This window comes from Cebus imitator, unplaced genomic scaffold (genome assembly GCF_001604975.1).
Source record: "Cebus imitator isolate Cc_AM_T3 unplaced genomic scaffold, Cebus_imitator-1.0 Scaffold109, whole genome shotgun sequence".
NCBI lineage: Eukaryota > Metazoa > Chordata > Mammalia > Primates > Cebidae > Cebus > Cebus imitator.
Window position 1 is genome coordinate 1,650,136 of NW_016107424.1, and position 18,674 is coordinate 1,668,809.

At 34.7% G+C, this 18,674-nt stretch overlaps 1 protein-coding gene across 3 annotated transcripts in view; it reads left to right on the plus strand.

Annotated features, from left to right (window-relative positions):
* Window positions 1–18,674, plus strand: part of LRRC69 (leucine rich repeat containing 69) — a 127,790-nt gene that overhangs the window by 34,142 nt on the left and 74,974 nt on the right. Inside the window, exon 6 of one of the 3 annotated variants that reach the window (XM_037741857.1) lies at window positions 152–7,311. The exons of the other annotated variants lie outside the window; for them this stretch is intronic. Within the exon in view, the coding sequence (XP_037597785.1) occupies window positions 152–343 (192 nt within the window). The 3' untranslated portion in view covers window positions 344–7,311. Of the gene's footprint in view, window positions 1–151; window positions 7,312–18,674 lie in introns of those variants that run through there. 3 annotated transcript variants of the gene reach the window in all.

Below are 18,674 nucleotides of genomic sequence, written 5' to 3' on the forward strand. Positions count from 1 at the left end.
ACCAGATATTTGTTCTTTATCACTGACTTATTTCACTTAGTAAAATGCCATTAACATTCATCCATCTTATAGCATGTGTCAGAGTTTCCTTCCTTTTGAAGGCTAAATAATATTCAGTTACGTGTATATATCACATTTTGTCTATCCACAGGTATCTGCCCACCTGTGGGACCTTGGGCTGTTTTCTCATTTTGGCTATTGCTGCTATGAGCGTGGGTATACAAACATTTGTTCTTTACTTTCAGTTCCTCTGGGAACATACTCAGATAAAATTGTTGAGTCATATGGTAATTCTATGTTTAATTTTTTAAAGAATCACCACAGTGTTTCCAAAAATGTGTAGATTTGAATGTTTAGTACAAATTGGATATTGCTAATATTGACCTCGAAAATGTGACATGATTTTACTTATCCTCTGGGTCTTAATTTAACTCTCTATGTCCTGTGATGCCTGCTTGACTTCCAAAACAGGCTTTTGGTGCCACTTCTTCTTTGGTACCACTGGTGCCACTACTACTTCTATGGTACCTTCTTGTGCCACTTTTTCTGTGGTATTTCGATGATATACTTGGGCAACATAATGGAGTAATTCATTTCAAGTCTTTCTTGCCCTTGGATGGTAAGTTTCCAGAGAAAGAATACTCTTTTTTACAAATTAGTCATTTTTTTTTTTTTTGAAATTCATATGGCTTTTGAACATTTGAAACTATATTTTCACCAGGACTTTTCTATAAACACTTTCCTTAAATGAATATTCTTCAATTATATGATTTTTAATCATTGGATGTTCTTCTACCTTTTCTTTATAATATCTTCACTTTTTCTAACATTTTTATTTATTACCGGAATTAGAATTGGATTTTGAATGAACAAGCTTTTGAGAACAAGGATGATCTGAAATAAAATGTCTTTTATTTGTATCTCTCTTTAGAGAATAATATTTCTGAAGTATGGCACCTTTAGTGGACAGTGGACAATCTGTGGTAACACTGCTGGTTGTTCAGCTAGTGCAGGAAATAGTGATGCTTGTTATATTAGTTTCCTGGGGTTGCTATAGCAAAGTATCATAAACTGGGGCTTAAAGGAGCATGGCTTTGTTTTCTCTTCTTAGAATGATACCAGTCCTTGGATTGTGGACCACTGTAATCCAGTATGACCTCATTTTAGCTAATTACATCTGCAAAGACTCTGTTTCCAAATAAATTCACCCTCTAAGGTTCAGAGTGGATATGACTCTTGGAGGACACTATTTAACCCATTATACTTTGATAGAACATTGAGTTTGTTACTCTATTCAGTGTCTGCTAGAGCAATTGATATAAATATTGTTGATGAGGTTTATATGACATTCCAATTTCATAAACACTTACTGAGTACCTTCTCTGTTGCCAAGCTTTCTTCTAATCTGGGGAAGCAGGTAAACAAATATGGATGTTGCTGTCTAGAAACTTTGGAATTTGTGTTTGAAAAAATCTCTAAACATTGAAGTGAACCCTGGAGATATCATAAGAACAAGATAAATGCATGATTTTTAATGGCTGACAGAAATTTAAAATTAGAAAAATCAAAGATACTGGCATTAATTAACTTGAACAAAGAAGCAAGTCAGGTAGGTGGTAATTTCATTGTTGATTTCAAAACACTAAGGAGAAAGTGGCCTGTTGCCTTCATAAGTTTTGACAATGGATCAAGAAAAAACTTCTTATTATTTACCACTAAAGGAATAGACTATCATCATGGGATTTCTGGGAAGAAAGGATTACTAATCTCTTTCTTTAGGGCAGAAAACTTGGTCTCTTAAGTAGTTGTGATTCAGTCTTTTCAACAGAAAAAAAAGCAAATCACTGAAATTTTATAGTTCCTTTGAAACAATTTTTAAAAAATCTTTTTATCACAGGTCTTCTTTCTCTGGCTCCTCTTTCTCTCAGGAGCCCAGTTATTTTTCAAACTGCAATCATTTGAAGAGAAAGATGACCTGACAAAAGTGAGAAAAAGTTTTAATGATCATCACCAGGAGGCATCATGAGGTTTGTCTTAGATGTGAAGTTTGTAGCAAAATATCATATATAAAACATTGCAGACCAAACAGAAAACTTCACATTTCAGTAAGCTCTTGGTTAGAATCCTCCATTAGCAATCTATCTGAGGACCTGTAGTATTATGACTACTTTTCAAATTCACGAGTAGTGTTCAAAGTTATCTTTCTGGATCAATACTTTGCCATTATCTAGAAATTTGCAAGTTACCAAATCTATCTGATATTGAATAATCCCTTGAAGAAGACAGATTTGTTACCATTATTCCCATTTGGAGCTGAGGATATTGAGGCTCCAGAGAAGCAGTTTGTCTGTAGCAGTGACCCTCAAATTTGAGTGTGCATCTGAATCCCCTGGATGGCTTTTTAAAACCCAGAAGGCTAGGCCCTCCCTCAAGGGTTCTGAGTCAGTAGGTTGGGGATCCCACAGGTTTGCATTTCCATTATGTTCTCGGGTAATACTGAGGCTGTAAGTCTGGGAACCACACTTGGAAAACCATTGCCCTGAAGGATGGAACAGTAGCCGAGCTTGAACTTGCACTGAGGAATCCATTCATTGTCTCAGGTTGGGACAGTCCCTGTTATGCTATACAAATAAGGCCTTTCTTTAAGCTTCCTGGGAGTCTGGGTTCTGAGAATTTCACTGTGTCCTTGACTAAAATGATACTCAAGGAACATTATTTGGGCAATAGAATTTTCGTATACTCTGAAAAATATTTCACGTAGAAACTAGGATTTTGGTATGTGAACACGAGGAATGCCTATATGGTTGGGGGCTGAGTTTTATATGTTTAATTTGGTTAGCCTTCTTTTTGGCCACACTGTGGATGTACTCAGTGCATATATGCCATTAACAAAACTTCTTGAACATTTATTCATTAGCCAATCTAAAAATTGGAGAGATTTTTTAGCATGTGAATTTAACACTAAATTTTATTTTGGAGAAATTTGGGGAAGGCCAAATCTTTACCTTGCTACTTTCATTTCTGAATTTTGTCTATAAGGTTCCCCCCTTGCATCGGGTGGTTATAGTTTGGAAGTGAAACTCAAGTGTAGCTAAAACATTTACAAGGATACAGATAAATGTGACAACTTATGAGAAAGTGCTTTCTTAAGAGTAGGCACTTAAGAAATGTGCTTTAAAAGATGTAAATTATACCCAATGCTACATTTTCCACAGTTGCTGCTTTCTTTCAATTTCAAAGTCATGATATTAACATTCATGTGAATCTGTAGCTTCCATAAACACATTCTGTGTCAAAGTTAAGAATCTTAAGTATTTGTATATCCCTAAGGTTTGTAGGCACACACTGTTTTTGTAAGAAAAAAAAATATAAAGAGGGAAGGCCTCATGCAGTGATGTTGTCATGAGAAAAATTATGCTTGGACTATTTATGGGAAATCATAGCACCTATTCCATTTCATCAATGCCCCTTTTTTCCTTCAAGAATTCTTTAGAGTTATCATAAATCAAATTTGAGAATAGTGGAAGCAGTTTCCTCTTTTACAGTATGAGAAACACAGCAGGAAAAAGAATGGAAGCAACTTTCCCAGAAACACAAATCATTTGAATAGTGAGGAGAAGATTTGAATCCATTTTTCCCAAACCAAAATTAAATTTGCCTAGCTTAACAGTGTACCCATTATGTGACATTGGACAGGTCTTGTATCATCACATTGCTAGGAAAGTGTCTCACACAACAGTTCGTGGTTAGTAATGATAGAATGAGTGAATTATTAAATGAGATAATGTATATGAATTATTATTAGTGTTTGGCACATGATAGATATTGAATGTTGTTTTCTTGTCATTTTAAGGTTTGGTCTGAGATACCTCCCCTTCAATCCACCCCAAATTTAGGGTTATCTCTGAAGGCTTTCAAAGCCATGATATCACCTGAATGATTGTAACTTGCAACTGTTAAGGTAACCAACTGATCTTTACCCAAGGGTGTACAAGAGTGGCTGGTTTCAGCAGTACACACATACTGCTTCCTATTCCCCAGGTTGTCTTTGCCCTGTTCCAGGTTATTTTCTTCTGCGGATTCCTTTACATTCTTTAGTCTTACCTTCTTTGGGCAACAAAACAGAACCAATAAACTATCTCCCTGAAGGGTTCTCTTTTCCCTGGCTCTTTGCCTTTGGTTTTCCGTTTATTTATGTCTTATCCTTTCCCTCTCCCTCTTGGTTCATTTGGTTTCTGTTTGCCAGACCAGATCAGATTCCTCTGGAAATAGGACCTCTCATTACTGAATTCCCTGTGCCTTAGACACTTCACTTAACTTGTTGCCTACTACTTATTCTGATGTCTCTTCTTTCTTTGGATATTTTTAATTTAAAAGGATTTCTCTTTTCATAGCCAATGCTGAATGATTTTGATCCACAACAGTGTAAGCTTATCTTGCTATAATGTCCTTGGGTCCAGACGCTTGCCTGATGTCTAGCATGGTACATACCCTGGTTTGCTGTCATTTTCTGTCTGATTCTTGTCTAATTCAAGTAGTCCCAGTACTCCCGGTATCATCTATATCTATATCTATCTATCTATCTGTGTTTGTGTGTATATATATAATATATGTATACATTTGTGACTAATACGAAGTCAAGTGAAGAAAGCCATTTTATTTTTGAATGATTCTCATCATTTCCAAATGAACTCACCTGCCTTCGATAGAATGATTTCCATATATGAGCAGTAATACACAAATATGTGCACATGCAGACAAGCATTCCTAGGGACACCATTTAGTTTTACATTAACAAAAATATTTCTGTGAGATTGATTGAACACTTGGAGATTATCTATTTCAAATATAAACACATCTATGATCAAAAATGTCCCTAAGTGGTCTAGAAAGTGCAATACAATTGTGGGAAAAAAACTGCTTGGGAAAGTAAAATTGTGATGTTTGCCTTCTGTCAAAACTTTTGAAACTCTTTTGCAAAATGGTTAGAAAACAGCCTACAAGTTTAAAAGTGATACATAGGGAAATGTCCATAAAGCTGTGGTCCAGAACATCCCTGAATATCTTCACAGTCTAGTGATTTGCTTGGAAGTACCCACTTTGCTCAAATGGCATGAGAAATTCCAGTTGGCTGCCTTATCCCTTTTGTTGTTCTGCCTCTTTCAATTAGCAACATTAGAGATCCACTTTATTTTGGTTCCCATGTGAATAGTTTGTTTTCTCTCTCTATTTAAGTTTAAGGAAAAGTATGCCCTATTCTTGAAGCTCATTAAATGCCTCTCTAAAATTTGACCTTGATTTCAAAATAGAATAATTCTCTTTGGTTGTCAATGCTCCCTTCAGTGGCTCAGTTTATTAGGAGACATACATTTAAAATAACATTCACTGACCTTTTAAAAAATGGGACACAAGCCAATGCTTTTCTAATGGAAACCCCTTGTGGGTTCTGTGGTTTTATGTAAGTGATGTAAGCTTAGCTAATATAGAATTCATGAGTTCCAAAACTTGACTAAATGCTTTCCCTGTCACTACTTTTATGAGAATGAGATCATGTTTTCTGCTGTTTCTTATATGGGGGTGGGCGAAGAGGAGGGTATCGAATTATGTGTTATTGCTTCTTTTACCATTCTAATTCTAAAATTTCATGGGGTAGACTTTTGGAAATGAAAAGCAGAGAGAAAAAAATTATAAAATATTATCTTCAATGCAATGGTGATTTTGTTCAAACTCTGTTTTAAAAATTGAAGACCCAATTAAGTTAGGGGATACAACTATCTCTGTTTAAATTACGTAATTTGAGTTCTGACTTTCTACTTCTATATGTGATTTTATTAGAATTAAAGATAAGCTGGTCCTGAATGCCTATAAAGTGTAAGTGCTGCAAAGGACCCTGTTTCACATGGTATAGTGGTTGGTGAACACCATTTCACCAACCACTATCACTAGCTACTCTTGAAAATTTTATTCTTCTAGCCAAGTACCTAATGAAAGTGATTCAGGAGATAAAAGGGATGCCTTGCTTACCTTCAAAATGGAGATCCTCAAATTTCAGCAGCATTCACCTCTCTTGTTAAGAGGTAGGAAGGACAGGATCATAAAGTCAGAGAGCTGGAACTTCTGTGTTTTCTGGTGTTGCAGTAAAAGTGGAGTTCAAATGATTTCAAAATCAGGGCCAGTATTTTTCAGAAAGTAAACTTAAATAATTCGCAATATTATAAAGAAAGACTGATTGAAATCAAATGTGGCTCTTGTACAGACTGTTTAAACATTGATTTTCATTTAGATTATTTCTCTCTCTCTCCCTTCCCTCTCCAAGTAATCTCTATGGAGGTGGGGGACTTTGTTCCCTTTCACTGATGTATTCTAAACTTATAACAGTGCTTGGCACAGAGTAGGCACCCAATAAATAGTTACAGAAAGGATGGGTAGACGGATAGATGGATGGGTGGGTGGGTATGGATTTTATGTAACAAACATGATTGCTTTGCTCTTCTGAGAAATCAAAACTAATTTGTGACAATTAATAACAAAGTTGTTCTAAGGCAGTGGTTTTCAACTAGGGAAGATTTAGCCCTCCCTCCATGTCCCCGGGATATCTGGAAATATATGGAGCTATTTTTTGTTGTGAAAACTGAGGAGTGGTACTACTGGCATTTAGTGAGTAGAGGCCAGAGATCCTGCTAAATGTTCTGTAATGCATAGGACAGTCCCCCATAACAAAGTATTACCTGGCCCAAAATGTCCAGGTTGAGGTTGAGAAACCTTGTAAGGGACTGACTATTTCTTTATGTTCTCCAGGCCTTAATCCCAATAAAATATATTCTTATCAAATAGATTTTAGAATGTATAAGAATCAGCAACGAGCTTGGTAAAATGTTGATACCTGGGCCCCATGCTCATATATTATAAATTATTGCTAATAATGCTTTTGGATTTAAAGTTGAATTTTTTCTGATATGAATATAGCTATATTATTTATAAATATGTATTATATATTTTGATTCATGTTTACATGATATATGTGTTTTCACAGCCTACTTTTAACCTTTCCATATCCTTATATTTTAGATGTATCTCTTAAAAATACCATATAATACTTCATTTAAAAAATCCATCTGACTATTCTTTCTTTCTCTTTGTTTGAGATGAGGTCTTGCTATTTTGCCCAAGCTGGTCTTGAACTCCTGAGCTCAAGCTATCTTCCCACTTCAGCCTCCTGAGTAGTTGGGACTATAGGCAGGTGCCACCTTGCCCAGCCTGCTGGGTATATGTAATTCGTTTTACTTGTTCTGTACTCCTTTTCTCCTTTTTTCTTGCCTTCTTTTGAAATAATTGGATACTTTTTATGACTCATTTTTTTAAATCTTATGAAATTTTATACCATTTTACTATTCTTTTTTAAAAATTTTCTTTTATTTTAGGTTCTGGGATACATGTGCAGAATGTGCAGGTTTGTTACATAGGTAAACCTTCTCCATGGTGGTTTGCTGCATCTATCAACCCATCACCTAGGTATTAAGCTCCACATGTGTTAGCTATTTGTTCTGATGCTCTCCCCTGCGCCACTCTCCCAATAGGCCCTGGTGTGTGTTGTTCCCTTCCCTGTGTCCATGTGTTCTCATTGTTCAGCTCCCACTTACGAGTGAGAACATATGGTATTTGGTTTTCTGTTCCTGTGTTAGTTTGCTGAGGATGATGGCTTTCAGCTTCATCTAGGTCCCTGCAAAGGACATGATCTCATTCCCTTTTATGGCTGCTTAGTATTCCATGGTATATATGTACTACATTTTTTTTTTAATCCAGTCTATTATTGATGGGCATTTGGGTAGGTTCCAAGTCTTTGCTATTGGGAATAGTGCTCCAATAAACATATGTGTGCATGTGTCTTTAAAAGAATGATTTATTATCTCTTTGGGTGTTATGCCCAGTAATGGGATTGCTGGGTCAAATAGTATTTAAGATTCTAAATCCCTGAAGAATCACCACACTGTCTGCTCCAGTGGTTGAACTAATATACATTCCTACAAATTGTGTAAAAGCCCATTTCTCTGCAGCCTTGCCAGCATCTGTTGTTTCTTGACTTTTTAATAATTGCCGTTCTGACTTGTATGAAATTGTATCTCATGGTTTTGATTTGCATTTCTCTAATGATCAGTGATGCTGAGCTGTTTTTTCATATGTTTCTTGGCCACACAAATGTGTTCTTTTTAGAAGTGTCTGTTCATGTCCTTTGCCCACTTTTTGATTTTTTTTCTTGTAAATTTGTTTAAGTTCCTTGTAAATTCTGGATATTAGACCTTTGTCAGATGGGTAGTTTGCAAAAATTTTCTCCTGTTTTGTAGGTTGCCTGTTCACTCTGGTGATAGTTTCTTTTACTGTGCAGAAACTCAGTTTAATTAGATTATATTTGTCAATTTTTGCTTTTATTGCTATTACTTTTGGTGATTTCATCATAAAATCTTTGTTCATGCCTATGATGAACATCATAAAATCTTTGTTCTGCATAATATTGCCTGGTTTTCTTCTAAGGTTTTTATGGTTTGGGGGTTTACATTTAAGTCTTTAATCCATCTTGAGTTAATTTTTGTATAGTGTGTAAGGAAGGGGCCCAGTTTCAGTTTTCTGCATATGTCTGGCCAGTTTTCCTAGCACCGTTTATTAAATAGGGAATCCTTTTCCCATTGCTTGTTTTGTCAGGTTTGTTGAAGATCAGATGATTGTCAATTTGCAGTCTTATTTCTGAGATGTCTATTCTGTTCCTTTGGTCTATGTGTCTGTTTTGTTACCAGTGTCATGCTGTTTTGGTTACTATAGCCTTGTGATATAGTTTGAAGTCAGGTAGCATGATACCTACAGCTTTGTTCTTTTTGCTTAGAATTGTCTTGCCTATTAGAGTTCTTTTTTGGTTCCATATGAATTTTAAAGTACTTTTTTCTAATTCTGTGAAGAATGTCAATGGTAGTTTGATGGGAACAGAATTTAATCTATAAATTACTTTGGGCAGTATGGCCATTTTCACCATATTGATTCCTATCCCCAAGGATGGAATGTTTTTCCAATTGTTTGTGCAATTGGAATTTCCTTGAGCAGTGGCTTGTGAGTGTGCAAAATAACCAGCTAGCATCATGATGACATGATCAAATTCACACATAACAATATTAACCTTAAATGTAGATGGGCTAAATGCCTCCATTAAAAGATACAGACTGGCAAATTGAATAGAGTCAAGACCCTTCATGTGCAAAGACACATATAGGCTCGAAATAAAGAGATGGAAGAAAATTTACCAAGCCAATGGAAAGCAGAAAAAAGCAAAGGTTGCAATCCTAGTTTCTGACAAAACAGACTTTAAACCAACAAAAATTAAAAAAAAGACAAGGGTAGTATATAATGGTAAAGGGATCAATTCAACAAGAAGAGCTAACTATCCTAAATATATATGCACCTAACACAGGAGCACCCAGATTCATAAAGCAAGTCTTAGAGAACTACAAAGAAACTTAGACTTCTACACAATAATAGTGGGAGACTTTAACGCCCCATTGGCAGTATTTGACAGATCATTGAGCAGAAAATTAACAAGGATATTCAGGACTTGAACTCATCTCTGCATCAAGTGGACCTGATAGATATGTATAAAACTCTCTACCCCCAAACAACAGAATGTACAGTCTTCTCAGTGCCACATGGCACTTACTCTAAAATCGATCACATAATTGGAAGTAAAGGACTCCTCAGCAAGTGCAAAACAACTGAAACCATAGCAGTCTCTCAGACCCCTGTGCAATCAAATGAGAACTCAACATTAAGAAACTCACTCAAAACTACACAACTACATGGAAATTGAACAACCTGCTCCTGAATGACTCATAGGTAAATAATGAAATTAAGGCAGAAATCAAAATGTTCTTTGAAACTAATGAGAACAAAGAGGCAATGTACCAGAATCTCTGGGATGCAGTTAAGCGGTGTTAAAAGGCAAATTAGTAGTAGTCAATGCTCACATCAGAAAGCTAGAAAGATCTCAAATTGACACTCTAACATCACAACTAAAAGAACTAGAGAAGCAAGAGGAAACAAATCCAAAAGCTAGCAGAAGACAAGAAATAACTAAGATCAGAATGGAACTGAAGGAGATAGAGACATGAAAAATCCTTCAAAAAAATCCATGAATCCAGGAGCCAGTTTTTTGAAAAAATTAATAAAATAGATAGACCACTAGCTAGACTAATAAAGAAGAAAATAGAGAAGAATCAGATAGGCACACTGAAAAACAATAAAGGGCATATCACCACTGACCCCAAATAAATAGAAACTACCATCAGAGAATACTACAAATATTTCTGTGCAAATAAACTAGAAAATCTAGAAAAATTTCCTAAATTCCTAGACACATACACCTTCCCAAGACTAAACCAGGAAGAAGTCAAATCTTTGAATAGACCCATAACAAGTTTTAAAATTGAGGCAGTAGTAAATAACCCCCCCCCCACACACACACAAAAAAGCCCTGGACTAGATGAATTCACAGCTGAATTCTACCAGAAGTACAAAGAGGAGCTATACTATTCTTTCTGAAACTATTCCAAATAATTGAAAAGGAGAGACTTCTCCCTAACTCATTTTATGAGGCAAGCATCATCCTGATACCAAAACCTGGCCGACACACAATAAAATAAGAAAACTCGAGGCCAATATCTCTGATTAATATTGATGCAAAAATCCCCAATAAAATACTGGCAAACTGAATTCAACAGCACATCACAAAGCTTATCCGCTATGGTCAAGTTGTCTTCATCCCTGGGATGCAAGGCTGGTACAACATATGCAAATCAACAAACATAATTCATCACATAAATAGAACCAATGACAAAAACCCCATGATTATCTCAATAGATGCAGACAAGGTCTTTGATAAAATTCAACATCCCTTCACGTTAAAAACTCTCAATAAACTATGTATTGATGAAATATATCTCAAAATAATAAGAACTATTTATGACAAACCCACAGCAATATCACACTGAATGGGCAAAAGCTGGAAGCATTTCCTTTGGAAACTGGCACAAGACAATCATGCCTTCTCTCACCACTCCTGTTCAACATAGTACTGGAAGTTCTGGCCAGGGCAATCAGTTAAGAGAAAGAAATACAGGTATTGATCGACTTACTACCTATGCAACTTATGACCATTCGACTTTACGACCGCAATCGCTAGCCACGACTGCTCCACGTCTGGCAGCGCAAACGTTGCCCAGCTGGGCATACGACAGTGCAGACCAGCTTCCGGCAGCACTACCATCTCTGTGTGTACCATTTCAACTGTACATATAGCCTACTCAACTTATGACCAAATTGTGTTACGACTGGTCCGCAGTCCTGACCGTGGTCGTAAGTCGAGCACTAGCTGTAAAGGGTTTTCAAATATGAAGAAATCAAGTTGTCTCTGTTTGCAGACAACATGATCCTATATGCAGAAGACCCCATCATCTCAACCCAAAAGATCCTTAAGCTGATAAGCAACTTCAGCAAAGTTTCAAGATAGAAAATCAATGTGTAAAAAATATTACAAGCATTCCTATACACCAACAATAGACAAGCAGAGAGCCAAATCATTAATGAACTTCCATTCACAATTGCTACAAAGATAATACAATATGTAGGAATACAGCTAACAAGGGATGTGAAAAACCTCTTCAAGGAGAAGCATTTTTCTATTCTTTTAACAGACTACCCTAAAAATTAAAAACTCTTGCTTGCATTATGAAAATTATTTATTGATACTTATGCTCTCCTCTTAGACAGTACAAGAACTTTCTGTTTACATACCTCCATCTTTTTTTTATTATTAAGCAACACATAATAATTGTACATATTTATGGGATACAGAGTGAGATTTTTATACATATAAACAATGAGTATTGATTGAATCCAAGTAATTGGCATATCCATCACCTCAAACATTCATTATTTCTTTGTGTAGGAAACATTCAATAACTTATCTATTTGAAATTCAGCTATTTGAAAACATACAATAAATTATTAACTATAGTCACCCTATAGTACTATAGAACACTAGAACTTATTTCTCCTATCTAGCTGTAATTTTGTATTTGTTAACTAATGTTTTCCTATCCTCACCTCTTCCCTATTCTTCCCAGCTTCTATAACCACAATTCTATTCTCTACTTCTATGAATTCAACATTTTTAGCTCACACATGAGTGATAACATGCAGTATTTATCTTTCTGTGCCTGCCTGACTTATTTTACTTAACACAATGTCTTCCAGGTTCATCTATATTGCATCAACTAACAGGATTTCATTTTTTTATGACTGAATAATATTCTTTTTGTATATATATATATATATATATGCAATATATATATGCAATAATATTCTTTTTGTTGCATGTATATATGCAACATTTTCTTTATTCTTTAATCTGTTGATGGATACTTTGGTTGACTAATGGGGGTGCAGATGTCTCTTTGATATATTGATTTCTTTTCCTTTGGAAAGAGTAGTGGTATTGCCAGATCATATGGTATTTCTATTTATAGATTTTTGAGGAAACTTCATATTGTTTTTCATAATGGATGTGATAATTTATGTTCCCATGTACAGTGTATGAGTGTTCTGTGTGTCCTCATCAGCATTTCTTTATTTTTGTCTTTTAGACAAGAGCAATACTAACTGGGATAAAATATGTCTTACTGTGGTTTTGATTTCATTTTCCTGGATGGTTAGTGATGTTGGACATGTCTTTCAGATACGTGTTGGCCATTTGTGTGTCTTCATTTGAGAAAGGTCTATTCAGGTTCTTCACCCATTTTTAAATCAAATTACTTGGGGTTTCCTTTTCCTGTTGAGTTCTTGTTTATTCTGTATATTAATCACTTGTAGTATGAATAGTTTGGAAATATTTTCTGCCTTTCTACAAGTTATTTCTTCACTCAGTTGATTGTTTCCTTTAATATGCAGAAGGTTTTAAGTGTGATATAATCTTGTCGTTTTTGCTTTTGTTGTCTTTAGTTTTGAGTCTTTTTTTAATTGTATTTTTAAAATTATTCTATTTTGATTTTGAGTCTTACCCATAAAATCTTTGCCCATACCAATTCCAGAAGTGTTTCCCTTATGTTTTCTTGTAGTAATTTTATAGTTTCAGGTCTTACATCTAAGTCTCTAATTCATCTTGAGTTGATTTTTATTTATGAGTCTAGTTTCAATCTTCTGTGTACGGATATTCAATTTTCCCAGCACCATTTATTGAAGAGGCTGTTCTTTCAGTGTATGTTCTTGGCACCTTTGTCAAAAATCAGTTGACTGTAAATATGTGGATGTATTTCTGGGTTCTCTATTCTGTTCCATTGGTCTAAGTGTCTTTTTAAAACCAGTTCTGTGCTGTTTTGTTTACTATAGCTTTGTAGTATATTTTGAAGTCAGGTAGTTTGATGACTCTAGATTTGTTCCTTTTGCTCAGACTTGCTTTGGCTCTTTGGGGTCTTCTGTGGTTCCATATGAATTTTAGAATTGCTTTCTCTGTTTCTGTGAAGAATGTCATTGGTATTTTAGGGATTGCATTGAATCTGTAGATTGCTTTGTGTAATATTATCACTTTAACAATATGAATTCTTCCAATCCATGAACATGAGATGTCTTTCCATTTTTTTGTGTGTGTTCTCTTTAATTTGTTTTGTCAGTGTTTTGTAAGTTTCATTGTGGAAATGTTTCACCTTTTGAGTAAATTTATTTTTAGCTTCACAAAAACTTTTGTAGCTACTGTAAAAGGAATGAATTTTTTCTTGATGATTTTTTTTATTACTGGTATAGAGAATTTTTGTTTTTTTATTACTGGTATACTGATTTTTGTTTAGTTGATTTTGTATCCTGAAATTTGATTGAATTTGTTAATTAGTTCTAACAGGTTTTTTGGTGGAATCTTTCTTTTTTTTTCCCATTTATTTATTTTATTGCATTTTAGGTTTTGGGGTACATGTGAAGAACATGCAAAATTGTTGCATAGGAACACACGTGGCAGTGTGATTTGCTGCCTTCCTCCCCATCACCTACATCTGGCATTTCTCCCCTTGCTATCTCTCCCCAGCTTCCCACCCCCCACCGTCCCTCCCCTATTTCCCCCCAACTGACCCCAGTGTGTAGTGCTCCCCTCCCTGTGTCCATGTGTTCTCATTGTTCAACACCCGCCTATGAGTGAGAACATGCGGTGTTTGATCTTCTGCTCTTCTGTCAGTTTGCTGAGAATGATGGTTTCCAGGTTCATCCATGTCCCTACAAAGCACCCAAATTCATCGTTTTTGATGGCTGCATAATATTCCATGGTGTATATGTGCCACATTTTCCCTATCCAGTCTATCGTTGATGGGCATTTGGGTTGGTTCCAGGACTTTGCTATTGTAAACAGTGCTGCAATGAACATTCGTGTACACGTGTCCTTATAGTAGAACAATTTGTAATCCTTTGGATATATACCCAGTAATGGGATTGCTGGGTCAAATGGAATTTCTATTTCTATGTTCTTGAGGAATCGCCACACTGTCTTCCACAATGGTTGAACTAATTTACACTCCCACCAACAGTGCAAAAGTGTTACCTAATCTTTCATTTTTTTAAAAATATAAGATCATGTCATCTGCAAATAGGGACAATTTGACTTCCTGTATTTTTAATTTCATTGCTTACTATTTCTTTGTCTTGCTTAATTAATCTCTTAGGAACTCCAGTACTGATATGGTTTGGCTCTGTGTCCCCAACCTAAATTTCATATTGAATTGTAATCTCCAGTGTTGGAGAAGGGATGTAGTGGGAGGTGACTGGATTACAGGTACAGATTTCCCCCATACTGTTCTTGTGATAGTGAGTTTTCATGAGATCTGGTTGGTTGTTTAAAAGTGCAGAGCACTTCCCCCTTAACTCTCTCTCCTGCAGGCCATGTGAAGATATACTTTGTTTCCCTTTCATCTTTTGCCATGCTTGTAAGTTTCCTGAGGACCCCCCCAGCTATGCCTCATGTGCAGCCTGCGGAGCTATGAGTCAATTAAACCTCTTTTCTTCATATATTACCCAGCCTCAGGCAGTTCTTTATAGCAGTGTGAGAATGGACTAATACAAGTATTATGCTATGTTGAATAAGATTAGTAAAAATATAGGCATCCTTGTCTTTCTTCAGATTTCAAAATCTGTCTTCAAAAACCAAGACAGATTTTGAAATCTTGTCTTGCTTCAGATTTCAAAAAGTGATCTTCTTTTCCCTGCTGAAAGCTTTTCCTCACTCACTATAATTTCACTGTAGGTTTATCATATATGGTCTTTACTGTGTTGAGGCATATTCATTTAATATGTAATTTGTTGAGAGTTTTTATCATGATGAGTGTAGAATTTTATTAATTTTTTTCTGCATCCATTGAGATGATTCTATGATTTCTATTCTTCATTCTGTTGATATGATGTATCGTATATTTACTTATCAGCATATGTTGAACCATCTTTGTATCCATAGCATAAATCTACTTGATCATGGTGTATAATCATTTTGATGTACTGTTCGATTCCACTTGCTAGTATTTTGTTAAGGTTTTTGTGTCTATGTTCATCTGTAGTTTTTCTTGTTGTTATGTCCTTGTGTGGTTTTGGTATAAAGGAAATGCTAACCTTGAAAAATGAGTTAGGAAGAATTTCCTCCTCTTCAATTTTTTGGAATGGTTTGAGAAAAGTGGGTGTTAGTTTATTAAAACTTTAATAGAATTTAGCAGTGAAGCCGTCCAATCCTGGGCTTTTTTTGTTTGCTTAGTTTGGGAGATTCATTACTGATTCAACCTCATTACTCATTATTTTATCTGTTTAGGTTTTCTATTTCTTCTTGCTTCAATCTTGTTAGATTGTATATGAGCGGAAACTTACCTGTTTTCTCTAGGTTTTCCAATTTTTTTTGGTGTATAGTTGTTCATAATAATCTCTAACAATCCTTTGCATTTCTGTGATATCAGTTTTAATGTTTTTCCTTTTTCATTTCTAATTTTATATATTTGAATCTTCTTTTTTTATTCTAATGCCTTGTTGATTTCATTTATCTTTTCAAATAACTTTTTAAATTTGTTTTTTATTCTCTATTTTGTTTATTCTGCTCTAATTTTATTTCTTTCTACTAATTTTCGGTTTAATTTGTTCTTGCTTTTCTAGATCCTTGAGGTGTATTGTTAGATTGTTTATTTAAACTCTTTCTAATTTTTGTTGTAGGTATTTATTGCAATAAACGTCTAAGTAATGCTTTTACTGTATTTAATAGATTTTGGTATGCAGTGCTTCTGTTTTCATTTGTTTTAAGAAATTTTAAAATTTTATTCATATTTATACACCCATTGGTAACTCAGGAGCACATTGTTTCACTTCCATATATTTGTACAGTTTCCAAAGTTTCTCTTGTTATTGATTTATAGTTTTATTCCATTGTGATCTGAAAGAAACTTATGATTTTGATATTTTAACATTTGTTGAGACTTGTTTTATGTCCTAACATATGGTTTATCCTAGAGAATGTTCCATGTGCTCAGGAGAAGAATGTGTATTCTGAAGCTGTTGGATGAAATGTTCTGCAAATATCTGTTAGGTCCTTTTGATTTTGTAGTGAAGTTTAAGTCTGGTTTCTTCATTGATTTTCTGGCTAGATAATCTGTTGAATGCTGAGAGTGGAGTGTTGAGTCCCCAACTATTATTGTACTAGGGTCTATGTCTCCCTCTAGTTCTACCGATATTTGCTTTATATATCTGGCTGTTCCAGTGTTGGGTGCATATACATTGACAAATGTTATATCCTCTTGCTGAATTGATCACTTTATCATTATACAATGACTTTCTTTGTTCTATTTTATATTTTTTGACTTAAAGTCTATTTCATCTAATATAGGTATAGTTACTCCTGCTCACTTTTGGTTTCCAAAAGTGATATGGAATATATTTTTCCATCCCTTTACTTTCAGTCTATGTGTCGATGCAGGTCAGTGAGTTTTTGTAGGCAGAATGTAGTTGGGCCTTACGTTTTTATTCATTCAGCCTGTTTAAATCTTTTAATTGCGGAAATTTAAACTGTTTATATTCAACATTGTTATTGATAGGTGAGTACTTATCTTTTTGCATCTTATCTCCTCACCTCTGTTTTCCATTCTTTTGTCTCCCTCTGCTTTATTCTAGATATGTTCTCCCTGTGTATTTTACAAATTTAACAATGTTTTTAGCTTTGTCTACATGTTATCAAACCTAGCCATTAAATTATGTATTTCAGTTTTATCTTTTGGTACAATTTCTTGTTGGTTCTTTTTCAGATCTACTATGTTACTTTTTACATTTTTCATTTATCTCCTGAAAATATTAAACTTGACTTTTATTTCCCAGATTATGTTAAGTGTAGTTGTTTCTATCTTATCTTCCCATGGTTAGCTCTTTTGTATCATATATATCTTAGCTTAGATATCAGCTCCTCAGGAAAGCTTTTCCTCACCACTCAGTCAAAATAGCCACTACTCTATGACATCAAATTTTAAAATTTTCCTTATGGCCCTTACTACTTTAATAAATACATGTTTATATTTGTTTACTTACTGTTTATATGTACCCACTCTCCATTTTTTTAATCCTCAATAGAATGCATATTTCCATGAAAACAGCACCTTTGCCTGTTTATTTATTTCTATATTTTTATTGCCTTAGAGCAGTGCTTGGCAAATAATAGGCAGACAGTACATATTTGTTCAATGACTGAATGACTGAATGGCCTATCATGGCCATTGTCTGATTTCCCTACACTTCATCTAATGTTCACAAGTCACAAATTTTGGGAGGTTCTCAAAAATCTCTGACCTTGATGTCAGAACTTGTTTCTGTCTTGTTCCTACCTCTCTCAACTTCCACTTTATTTGAATGCCTGTATATTGCTTTCCTGTTCCACTTATTTTTCAGAAGACTTTGTGTTCTTCTAAGACCACTTTAAGGTAAATCTCTTTAATAGCTGCATTACCTTCTGTTATAGTTATATTTCCTTTGAAATTGCATCAGATAGTTAAAATTATATAAACCCCTAAAAATTCTTACTGCTATGGCTGCCAAGTTAGAAAAAAATTAAAAGATTATAGTTTTAGAATCATTATTTTTTCTGTATTTTGAGCTCTAATTTTATAGGCCACAATTTTCATATCTTCTATTATAAATCACATACAATTCTTAGAGGGTAATAGAATATATATTAAAATACAAGCCAAATCAAAAACAAAAACCCAACTCTTGACTGAGAAGATATCTCAAGAGACCTCCAAAGCTCCCTATATAAAATTTCAGGGTATTTTAGTGTATTTGATTTGTTGTCAACAGTGAGAGTATAAGGCAGGGCAATCAATTTTTTCATTATTCTTAGGCTTTTTATGAGTTAGGATCAAATAAGTTTATGGAAAACTGCCTACAACTTTATAAATGTTAGCTTTTACTTGCTTTTTTCTTCAAGTGCCCATGTACAGAAAATCACATTGTAAATTGGGATTGTGGAGAAGAGTATTGTGAGATAGGTACAAGGAGAAGAAGCCGTAAATATGGAAGGTTCTAGAGCATAATGAGGGTAAAAGCTAACTTCTGTGTCAAAGAAGACAACTACCCAGAAGTGTCTGGAA